Raw genomic sequence first — 12,500 nt, forward strand, 5'->3', positions numbered from 1 at the left:
GGAGGAAACCAGAGTACCCAGAGGAAACCCACGCAGGCCCGGTGAAAAGATGCACACTCCTGGATTTGTGAGGCCGATGCGCTAACCACTCACACTACCAGGCTGCCCTGCGTACCATATGTTGTGAATAAATGTTTTGTCAAGGTGACGTGTTCACCATTTGCCAATTAGCAGTAACGGTGCAATCCTCGGTGAGCTGGAAAAATATCTTTTTTTGTCACAAATTATAGGTGCGCGTTACACACGGGTGCCCGTTATACTTGAAAAAATATGGTATGTAATTTTAATGTATATTGAGATGCTTTAGTCAGTGACCACCTTCAATTAGTTATATTTAATATTTAATTCTTGTTTATTTTTTGGTTGGCCGAATGTCTTTTCCTTTTTTCCTCATTTATTTGTGATTACTCATCTCAATGTATCGTTGAAACATTACCTCCTTTCTTCACTACCAGAGTCCACATGTCCCTCCAGCTGAGATTATGAGAGAATTGGCTGCCAAGACTTTTTAACAAATTTTTGGCAGAATCCTTTAGGTGGAATGTCCCCTCATCCTGTGTAAAAAGAAAAAAAAACATTTGAAACAAGCCCCGAGTAAGAATTGAGGTTTTTTTTTAGCAACGATAATAAACACGTGAAAATCACAAATGTATTCGTGATAATCATGGATATATTGGTAAATCTCAAATGTGCTTGTGTGAGAGAACCTTGGCACAACTGCATGGTGTTTTTCTAAAAAATAAATGCACACAGCTGCTGCCAAACAAACAACTTCAATATTTCCAGACAATAATTTGTGATAAGTGTTAGGGTTGCTTCGTTTTATGCTTTTCCTCCTGGTGTCCTGTCCGAGTGATTGCCCATTGTGTTCAGGTGTGATTTCTCTGCCACTGATGTATTCCTTGCTTGCTCCGTTGTTTCTTTCACAGGTGTTCCTAATTGTTTCGTCAACCCATGTCAGTCTATTTAAACCCCACTGATTGTTATGTCATTTGTCGGATCGTCTGCTTTTGTTTGTCCAAGCAATGTTTTCTTGTTTCCTCGATCCAGGTTCCATGTGCCTCGTTCCTTGCTTTCCCGTGTCTCCCCTTGTCAGGTTTGGATACGTGATTTGATTTCTATTATTAGTTATTTTCCAAGATGCTGGTTAAGTTGTTAAAGTTTTGGTTTGAGCACCACCTCCTTCGTTCTCACCTGCTTCCCCGCTTCCTCGCCTCAACGTTACAATAAGTACACAAAACAATGTTGAAAACATGGATTTAGGGGATGTATTTGCGTATCTCGAAAAAACATTTGAAAACCTTGGATATATTTGTGAATGTTGAAAAAGACGGTGAGAAACGTGGATTCATTTGTGAGAATATTCTTGAGATAAATTCTCCCTCTAAGAGAAGAGCCCGTAAAGTGAGACGGACACAGGGGATGCCAGCATGGAAAGGCCCAAGCCCGAACCGAAAACATCCAAGAAGAGTATGAGCGCGCCAATCCGACCTAAAGCCACATTTTCAGGGTATATTTGCATTGGAATTTTTGGGGGGAGACATGATGAAAAAAACAGAACAGCTTTATCCACAGTTGGAAAAACTCAACAAAAAAACACCATCATAACTTCATGATAATAGACGGCGGTCAAAAGTACATAGGAGAGAATCTTGAAACGTGGATAGTGTTTTTGCAGCGAATGAGAGCCCAGTAGAGTGTAGCGAGGTTCTAATGTGAGAATCATTGCACAACGACAATTTTTCGAAATAAAATAAATGAGGAAATGAATTTACTTTATAGGGGATTTCATAACTTGGATCTTTTTCGTATCTCGGGGCACTTATTTGCATATAGAAAGCTTTTGTAACCAGAAAATTTCATATAGAGAGGCATTCGTAAGACTGTAATTGCAGCACATTGGGTTTTTAAAGAACACTTGATTGAATTGAACCGCACAGAACACCGCTTCCGAGTATCTTCTTGACCAACGCCAGATCTATCATCAACAAAATGGACGATTTGAAACTTCAGCTAGGGGGGGGGGGGGGGGGGGGGGGGCTTTTGTGTGTACATGCACAATGACTGGTGCTGCAACATTAGGATCATTAACACTCACTGCTCCCCTGATTTAGAGCTCTTGGCAGTACGGTGCATGCCCTTTTATCTACCTAGAGAGCTAACAATTGTCATTATAATGGGTGTTTACATCCCACTGGATGCTACCGGCAGCACGGCACTAAGCCTCAAGCAGCTCGACCACCCCGATGGACTCTTTATTGTTGCCGGTGAATTCAACAAAGCATGTTAAAGACTGTCATGCCTAAGTTTGTCCAGTACATGAAGTGTCACACCAGAGGAGATACAACTCTAGACCATGTTCATTCTAACATCAGACATGCTTGTAGAGCCACACCCCTTCCTCACCTTGCTGGATCAGACTATCACTGCCTGTCTCTCACCCCCTCATACACCCCTCTTCGGAGGCTAACAAGGCCACAAATAAAGATTTTAAAAAAACACAGTTTCAGGACCGCACCATTTGGGAACTTTTTGAACACCACAACCTCTAGGACGACACGAACACTGTACTTTCCTACATCAAAAACTGTACTGACATCGTCATTGTTGATAAACGTATACATTTTAATATTTCTTAATACGTTCCTTTTTACTTTACTTTGTACTTTATACTTTTTACTTTAATGATGAGTGATGAGTATGTTAATACTTTAGTCCTTTTTTTGTTTATGTTTCATATGTACTGTTAAAAAATGCAGTTTTTATATGTATCGTATCTTGTGCTGACCCGGCCCATCTGTCAAATTTTTAAAGTCAACGTGGCCCTCAGGCCGAAACGTTTGCCCACCCCTGTGTTAAAGCCTATGTCTGTCTGATAACAATTACCTACCTTAATGGTAAAGATGAGAACTCGACCTGGAGTTACCATGTTAAGGAAGAGTATCATAGCTTCATCTTCATGGGGTGAGTAGGTATCAAAAATTCTCTTGGCCATCACATGACCCTATGAAGCATAAAAATGGAAAACCTTTACCTCCACTGCAATGATTGTGAATTATGAGACCATGATATTATTTTGCGAATCCTAGAGGTAACTTCAGGAAAATACACTTTGCACACAATATCGTTGCTACCCCTAATAAGAAAAAATAACACTTGGCAGAGGAAAACAATAGTGATATGAAAATTATATTTTGTTCATAGAAAATCAAACCTAAGAAACATGCCATTTAAAAAATGATGGAATTTTCGCTTGTTTATAATTGTCCTTCAAACAGCTTTTTCGCCCAACTTGGAAAATGTCTCTTCTCCCTGTGTTTCCCACATTTCATAAAAATTGGTATATTTTCATAATTCTAAAGTGTTTCAGGGTTAGTGTTGGGAATCTGAGAACGAATGATTGATATTTAATAACCAGTATAAACATTTAAAAGTTACATCCAGTGAGGTGTTCTATAAGAAGGTTGAGGCTGTTTGTTTGAGCTGTGTCCCCATTTATGAAAGACAGCCATGGAGCATTGTGCCTACCAGAGGTCTCAAGGGCCACATGGTATGAGTTACAAGGATACAAGGAGCCAATGAGTGGAGGAGATCAGCGACCACTACCAGACTTCACGACGGCGGATTGAAGACTTAACTCTTCCCATATGTTTGGGAAGGGCCAGAAAATAAATGTTGACCAATCGGAGAAAGAAGACTATCCCTCTTTGTGTATCATGAGTGTAAAAGACTATGTTCAAATAGCATTTTAAATTTACACATCTTTGATAAGAAAAGGATGTCAGTAGGGAACTAGCTTTCTGTATTTGATTCCCATGTCTTGGGCAATACATTGTTTAGATTTGAACGCATTGTTATTGCAGTAACAAGGGACCCATCAGTTAGGGTAACAAAGTTCCCTCCAATCTCGTCATATGCACGCATGGCTGAACGTTGTGACATTTCGGTGAATCATTGGGAAAGTTAGGATCCCCAAAAACCAAGTGATCATATTAGAATACAGTAGTACAGGGTTGGCCAACCAGTCAGAGACCAAGAGCCACATTTTTTACTGTGGTACCGCAAAGAGCCACATTTTTTACTGTGTTACCGCAAAGAGCCACATCATACACATACAGCCAGATTTATTGTAAATGTCACACACCAGCATAGTAATGACATAAATTGACTCCTACAGCACTAACAGCACAGGCCAGTCATTATCAACAATGAACATTGTGTGCACTGTCTCACACAGACAAACTCTCAGTTCAACCAAGTCCACAAACAAAAATATAATAATTTACAATAGCGTTTTTCTTTTGCTATGCATGTTACTTAGTGGGACTTCTGGCATAAAATCAGAGCCTATTTTTGCGCAACATTCGCTCCTTGTGAGCTGTCATTTATTATGAATGGCTTTTAGGTAGCGCGCCCACCACGTGGTGTACGCCTCACTCTCCTATTGGCTGCTCCCGGCTGAGCACTCTCGCCTTGGTCTGCCTCGCAGGGGGTGTGGCTTTTTCAGCCGACGCTCGATCTTTGGGATACTTTTTGTGTGCGCGACGCTGTTCATTGTCGCTTCTGGTTCACGGGAGCTCTCCCACTCTGTTAAAAACGTTTACTTAAATGACCTTGCTCCTACTGGGAAACTTTGAGGTATTTTCATCCCGAGCACATGCGCATTGGACGAAAATACCGTATTGAACTCAAGCGAAGCGCACACGCAAATAAAAATAAAACACAAATACAAACTTTGATATGGACGTAAGAGCCGCATGAAACCGGGCAAAGAGCCGCATGCGGCTCGCGAGCCGCGGGTTGGCCACCCCTGCAGTAGTACTATGACATACAAGTGCCAGGACATAAGAGCAATATGTAGAGCAAATATTTACCTTGAGTCATGAGACAAATTTTGAGTTATGGGCATGCAGTCTACGCAAGAGGCTGCTTATGAGAACATCATCTCGCTGCAACTCCCGCGTGTAAATGTGTACGAGCACTGGGCGGAACATTGAATTTTTTCTGTTATTTTTTTCTCAGTTAGTCAGTGCAGAATTGTGTAGAAGTGGCGGAGCTTGCTCGCCGATACGAGAGGGCTATACTACTTCCCGTTGGCAAGTGGTCGTACGTTATTGTGAGGACATTTCTGTGCATCATTTTTTAAATAATTTGAATGGAAGACAAAAGCAAACAATCCTCACAAGGTACTTTTTGAAAACTGCAGCTGAAAGTCAGGGTGGAGGCGGGGCAAATAGGACCAACCCGAGAGAAGAAAAGTATAAAAATTTAAAATAAAGTTAGAATGAAGTTTAGTGTAAGGCTAGATTAAATTTATTTTTGAGTGTGTCTGTATCGTAATCCAAGTGCATTTAAATGTTTGTTATGTTACAAGTGTGTTGCCGTGCAAAAATTCTCTCTCTCCCTCTTTATCCCCTTGACGAAATACATCTAATTTTAGTACCATTACACATCAGAACCATTAGTTATTTGTTACTGTTCATAGATGGCAAATAAAAAAATAATGTTTTTCCATTCCAGTATCCAGTTTTTTTGGGTTTTTTTAGAAGGTTGGAACAAATCAATTTGTTTTAGTGCATTTCTATGGAAAACGTTGATTTGAGATATGAGTACATCGACATACGAGCTAGTACCGGAACGCATTAAGCCATACCTCAAGGTAACACTGTAATTGTAAATCACCAAAAATAGTTAAAATGATTGAATTGTGTACTTGTTTGTTTTATGTGACTAATTTGGGGAAGATAGTTATTATAAAATAGTATAGTGTATATTGAACGATTACTGTCGACCAGGTGATAAGACAGCTCAAGAAAATCAAGGCCAGGAAGGCTACCGGTCCGCGTGACCGTACGTTTTGTTGACGGACGTTTGGTCGACGAACACTTGGTCCCCGGACGTTTCGTCGACAGACGTTTCATCGCCGGATTCGCTCGCTCTCAAAATTATAATCATGAGAGAGAGAGCGAGAGAGAGAGAAAGAGAGTTTACTCCAAAGTCTAAACTTTAGTCACTTTTGTACCTAATTATGTATGTGAACACTTATTCATGTTGACTACTAGTTATTTATTATGCTGACTACTTATTTATCTATTGATTATTTGTTTATGATTTATTGATTATTCATCAGTTTTTTTTTATTTGTTGTTACTTGTGCGCTTCGTGGCAAAGCTTCAGATCACATTATATAATATAATGAGAATAAAAGCAATCAATTCAATTCAATGAGCACAAGCAATGTACAAAAATATGCTTGATTGTTAAAGTATTTGCTTACCGTAGCTTGGTTTAGGACAATAACATGGATCCCTCTACCTTGTTCTCTCAGATCATCTTCCAAAACCTGCAGGATAAAAAGATAATTTTCACTGACAATAAACTGAACTCCTTGCTGGCATTGAGCAGGGGCGGGGAATCATTTTTGTAGGGGGCCACAGGAGAAACGGAATATTCTGGAGGGCCGGACCAAAACACGTCTAAACATCCTGTGCATTGACGGCATTTCAGCCTTGCTCCTCCGTAATCTTGGAAATCCGTTATCCCTCAGACAAACACGAGTAACTCCGCTGTGTCTCTGAGATCACAGCTCATGTCCAAAGCCAAGGAGAAAAAGTCAAAACTTTATGTTGCAGCTGAAGCTCCAGGTTCCCCGCAATGTCCTCAACCCTTCTTGTCACGGTTTGCCTGGTCAGTGGGACTTGCTCAAATGCTTCTTTTTTTCAAGACATATTAGTGCTGCAGAGTCCACAAAGCACTTAGAGACAATCTCCTCTTTGGAGAATGGCTTACTGTTTTTAGCAATTTTGTGAGCTATCACAAAGCTTGTCTTGGTTGTTGCAGCCCTGGATCCATGACACTTGGTAAAAATTCCTTGCCGCTTCCCACCCGTTCGTAGGACCGGTCTGGGGACGCCCGGTCTGGGGACGCCTGGTCGGCGGACGCCCAGTTCGCGAAAGTTTCTTCAAACGGACGTTTGGTCTACGGACAGTTCTCGCTCTCTCATGATTATGATTTTGAGAAGAAGAGATTATTTGGTTGACCGCTTTCAACAGTAAACTCTCTCATAATTATAATTTTGCGAGCGAATCCGGCGACCAAACGTCTGTTCGACGAAACGTCCGAGGCCAAGTGTCCGTCGACCAAACGTTTGTCAACAAAACGTCCATTTAGGGCCATGGGGGTCATATGTTACGGCCGTCAGCCTGGACACACACTATGTAGTAGGGTGTGTGGTTTCTTTTCATCTGCAGGTACATGGAGCTGTGGCTCCTCCCTTGTGGCGAAGCCCTACCCAGGCCAACACAGCTGTGACTACTTCCCTTCTATCATCCCTCCTCCAATCAAGATTTACTTCCTGTCCTTATTTAAACCCTTTTATTTATCAGTTCTCTGTTGATTCTTGACTGCATGTTATTGTAAATGCTGAGGCAGTGGAGTCCTTACTTTCTTTGGAAAGCCCAATGTTTAGTGTTAAGTAAAGTTTGATTGCCCCAGCTTCACCTGATATTGTGAGTACGTTACTCCTTGTTATATTGAGTATTTATGTTGACAAAGTTAATAATTTTGGGTTGCATAGAGGGACTTGAGATAAGTTTAAGTTTTTTACCCGGGGTATGCATATAGTTTGCTGCATTTATACACATAGTTTATGCCCCTGTCTAGACTTTGATTACATCAGTTCCGACAGTGGCACCCTTCGGCATTATTTCCTGTATTTTTGTGGGTGTTCATTTGAACAACTGTCTGAGAGGGTGGTTTTTACCGTTTTTATTTGAGGGTGTCTTTTAAGTATCTTTTGCTTCCCCTACGTTATCCCGTAGTCCAGGTTTTGGTGGACTTTGCTGTTAATAAATTATCACTGATGGCTACTTGCAGTGTGTGTCTGACTCATCATTGACTGAATACTTCTGGTGTGGTAGTTGCGACTCCCTGGTATATCTTACCATCAGGGGGAGTTGTAACACCATATGATGCCCAGGTCTGGCGGAGAGTGTGGCTGGAACTAAGTTGAGCAAGGCTCTTATCTTGTCTAGTATTATCAAAACTATTATTCTTACCAAGCAAATAACATCATAACAAAAAAAAATGCCTTCAATTTCTGTACCGCAAAGGATGCAGAGGTGGGGTGGCGGGGATGCAGTTAATACCCTGAATTGGTTACCAGCCAATTGTGGGGCACAGAGACAAACACATTCACGCGCACACCCAGGGACAATTTAGTTATCAACCAGTTTACCATGTATGTTTTTAAAATGTGAGACAAAACCCATGCAGGCATGGGGAAAACATAAAAACTCCAAACAGGAAGGCCGAATCCTCAGAACCCCCAGTTCTGAGATTGGTCTCAGAACTGAAAGGCAGACAAGCTAACTACTGGTCCGCTGTGTTTCCGAAAATATTACCTAAAAAGAGGGTTGAGATCTGATTTTTTTTTAAATTATCGAACTAAACAGCAAGTTTGTAATGAATTAAACGTGACTTTTCAGCTCATGGCCTAAGGGGTGACCCCAGCAAAAACAGCTGATCTGCATGATAGATTTGGCAAAGGTTTTCCACTGAATCCCGTTAATGACCCAACCCACACAAACGGACATCGAACTGGACCCAGATAACGGCAGTGAAGCACTCAAACCACTAAAGCTTTTCTCCCACATCCCAAAAACGTCCATACTAGGCTGATTGAACATTTCAAATTCTCCACGTGTGGTTGTTGTTGTGAGAGGTTGTTTGTCTAATGCCTGACACAGACTGCATGATTTCAGTCTTGTTTGAGCCCTTCAGAGACGTCATGGAGATTCGTTCAATGCCATCGCTGATGTATGTATGGTGCCAATCTGGAGCTTGGAGCAATTTACAACAACATCAAAGATACCTAGTCTTTTCTGTTCGAATTTCTGCTATTTCCTGTGACACATCCAAGGTCTTCCTTCAACCTGTTGATGAATAATCTTCAACAGTATAACTTTGGGACCTGCGTGTTACGATTCTTGCATGTGCTCTCACCGCTTGTTATTTTTAGTCTGTTTTAAGAGTACAAGATTATGATCCTACCTCCCGTTAGAAACTTTAGGAATCTTTTCAGAATTATCTTCGGCTTCCAACTACTCACAACTCTGCGCCATATCCAATTTCGTACTCCGACTCTTCGCATGATAAAGTAAACGAGTCTGGAGAACTAATTTGGACGAAATCATTTACTCACTGTTGTAATTCTGGCCTTTTGCTACGCCATCCGTTTCAACTGAGGTGGTAACCTGTGACAACAATTTATTTTTGCACAAATTCAATACTTGTGAATCTATGTGATCCTTATTCATTTACATTAAAATCCCTTTTGACAATATTGGATCATTTAATTAGTGTAAAAAAATTGTAACATGGAACTTTAAGTTTCAGCGAAGAAATATATAAGCCAATACATTGCTATCCAACAAAAATCTATTGTCTTCTATGATTTGGTGATATCGCGGCATACGGAAAATTTGACATTCGAGTAAAATTCTGAGCAAATATTAGATGATTCACATAACCCTTGAGATATTTACCTCTCCCTCTGCCCCTTTCCCTCTGACTCTCCCACCCCTCTCCCTATTATTTTTCTTGGTGTCGAGTTGAGTTACATTCCCTTGTCTTGGCCATTTTCTTAATGGCAAGTGGAAGTCAAGGAAGTGGCTTTTATATACTTCAGAAAAAAAATCGGTATAGTTGTGAAGCCGTGAAAGTTGAAGCCGTGAAGTGAAGTAAGATAACATTAAATTTCTTTTTTTTTCTTACTCACTGTGGTGCCATCAACAGCCACATAGACTTTGGACCGACTGGAGTACACCTCGATGTCAAGAACCTTGCGCCCATTGGCCGGTCTTCGAGGAGTATCCATATTGGGCACCAAATCCCCTAAAAGCAAAAAAGTGATCATTTACATTGTAATTACTGTGTACAAATAAAAAAAACATCCTGTATTTATCAGACTTTGAGTCGCACTAGACCAGGTCCCCAAATTATGGCCCGGGGGGGGGGGGGGGCGAATATGGCCCGTCTCCACATTTGGTCCAGCCCCCTGAACATATACCATGTATATTTGTATTTGGTAATAAAGTGAAACTTTTGCAATAAAATGTTCCTTACTAAGGAAAGATTTTTATTATTTACAATTAGTTGGTAACTATTTTATACACGCATATCACGTGACATTCTGTTCTGCCATTCTGCAATCTGTGTCCCTATCTGACAACCACCAAAAACTAAAATCCGAAACCTGCCCATCTCGGAGAAAGGGGAATGATTAGGTAAGAGAAAAAATAATTCAGAATGCATGGTATTTAATTTAAATTGGAAGAACGATTATTTTTTTGTAAAATGCAAAGAAAAGGCTGTCTCATTTATCAAGAGGTGGCGGTATTCAAATAATTCAACATGCGGCAACACTATGAATCCCGTCATAAAGACAAGTATGATAGCTTGCAAGGCCAATTACAAGCAGACACCCTCAAAGCTAAAAAGTGGACTGTTAGCTCAGCAGAAGAGATTTGTACGCAATTCTCAGCTGAAACAGTCATCGGTTTGGGCCAGCTACCGGGTTGTTCAACTGATAGAAAGCACTGGTAAACCATTATCCGATGGAGTTTGGCAAGAAATGCATGAACATTGTCACGGAGGAAGTGTGTCCCGAGAAGATAGATTAATTTAATGCTGAGTCTGTAAGCGAGTACAATCATCAGGCACATAATGGGGGGTACTGTTTAATGCCCAGCTGCAGCAGAAGACGAGAGAATTTCTTTTTTCATTATCACTGGATGAGAGCACAGACATGTTCATTAGCACTGGGTGAGAGCACAGACATGTTCATTGGCACCGGGTGAGAGCACAGACATGTTCATTGGCACCGCGTGAGAGCACAGACATGTTCATTGGCACCGCGTGAGAGCACAGACATGTTCATTGGCACCGCGTGAGAGCACAGACATGTTCATTGGCACCGGGTGAGAGCACAGACATGTTCATTGGCACCGGGTGAGAGCACAGACATGTTCATTGGCACTGGGTGAGAGCAGACATGTTCATTGGCACTGGGTGAGAGCAAAGACATGTTCATTGGCACTGGGTGAGAGCAAAGACATGTTCATTGGCACTGGGTGAGAGCAAAGACATGTTCATAGGCACTGGGTGAGAGCACAGACATGTTCATTGGCACCGGGTGAGAGCAGACATGTTCATTGGCACCGGGTGAGAGCACAGACATGTTCATTGGCACCGGGTGAGAGCACAGACATGTTCATTGGCACCGGGTGAGAGCACAGACATGTTCATTGGCACCGGGTGAGAGCACAGACATGTTCATTGGCACCGGGTGAGAGCACAGACATGTTCATTGGCACCGGGTGAGAGCACAGACATGTTCATTGGCACCGGGTGAGAGCACAGACATGTTCATTGGCACCGGGTGAGAGCACAGACATGTTCATTGGCACCGGGTGAGAGAACAGACATGTTCATTGGCACCGGGTGAGAGCACAGACATGTTCATTGGCATTCGCGTTTTTACGAGTTGTTGCCTGAAATTAACGCATTTCTTCATGCACAAAACAAAACGGTGCCAGAGCTGATTGACCCAGGATGGGAATGACACCTCACATTTTTAACAGACATAACAGAAATGCTGAACAGCTGTAACTAGCAACTACAAGGCTAGGGGAAAAGAATTTGTGACGTATAGACCCACATTAAAGCATTTGAGGTGACACTAGAACTGCTTTTGCAACAAGTGAAGATTCACAGATTCACCCATCTCCCTACAACATAAAAGCTATCTGCAGAGAACCCACCGGTCCCATTTCCAGCTGAAAAGTGTGTGGAAGCACTGGAAATGCTGAAGGCAGGAGTCCGGTGTGCGATTCCGTTAACTACACGTTCATGCAAAAGAAATATGTCTTTTCCAGAACCCATTTATTGCTCACAGTGATGAAGTGAGCTCAGGCTTCTTATCAGTTTGAGTTGGCCGAGTTGTAGAACTGTGATGTTCTGAAAGATGCATTCAAGTCCAACAGTCTCATTGACATCTATGCCGGCCTCCCAAACGACACATACGTTACCATCAGAAAACATGCAATGATGTCCACACTTTTTGGCAGCACGTATACCAGTGAGCGAACTTTTTCACACATGAAACAACTGAAAACTTCAATGAGATCAGGATTGACCAGTGGTGGACCGTCAGGGCCTGCAAGGCCTTCTCTACTGGCCTAAAAAAATATCTGAATCACAGACTGATGTTAATTATGTTGTCTATGAATACTTAATAATTCCTAATTGTCTATCATTTTCCTTTCATTGATTTTCCCCTGGTTGCGCTGCCTCCAGATGAGTTTTCATATTTGAGCATTTAATTATTTGTTGCCAGGGTCAGAAATCTGCCTCGAGGCCTTCACGATCAGTACTGCAGGCTCTGCTGCATAAAACAAGCGTCGATAAAACTGTTGTTTTAACCAATCAGATTTCGAGTT

At 41.6% G+C, this 12,500-nt stretch overlaps 1 protein-coding gene across 9 annotated transcripts in view; it reads right to left on the minus strand.

Annotated features, from left to right (window-relative positions):
* Positions 1–12,500, minus strand: part of pomgnt1 (protein O-linked mannose N-acetylglucosaminyltransferase 1 (beta 1,2-)) — an 87,876-nt gene that overhangs the window by 53,534 nt on the left and 21,842 nt on the right. For 8 of the 9 annotated variants that reach the window (XM_077717804.1, XM_077717803.1, XM_077717809.1 and 5 more), the window contains 4 exons: positions 9,779–9,894; positions 6,278–6,343; positions 2,891–3,004; positions 437–554 (listed from right to left, as the gene is read on the minus strand). In XM_077717804.1, the coding sequence (XP_077573930.1) occupies positions 437–554; positions 2,891–3,004; positions 6,278–6,343; positions 9,779–9,894 (414 nt within the window). The remainder of the gene's footprint in view (positions 1–436; positions 555–2,890; positions 3,005–6,277; positions 6,344–9,778; positions 9,895–12,500) is intronic. The other variant, XM_077717811.1, reaches the window with a different exon arrangement.

The sequence above is a fragment of the Stigmatopora nigra genome, chromosome 5, assembly GCF_051989575.1.
Source record: "Stigmatopora nigra isolate UIUO_SnigA chromosome 5, RoL_Snig_1.1, whole genome shotgun sequence".
Taxonomy (NCBI): Eukaryota; Metazoa; Chordata; class Actinopteri; order Syngnathiformes; family Syngnathidae; genus Stigmatopora; species Stigmatopora nigra.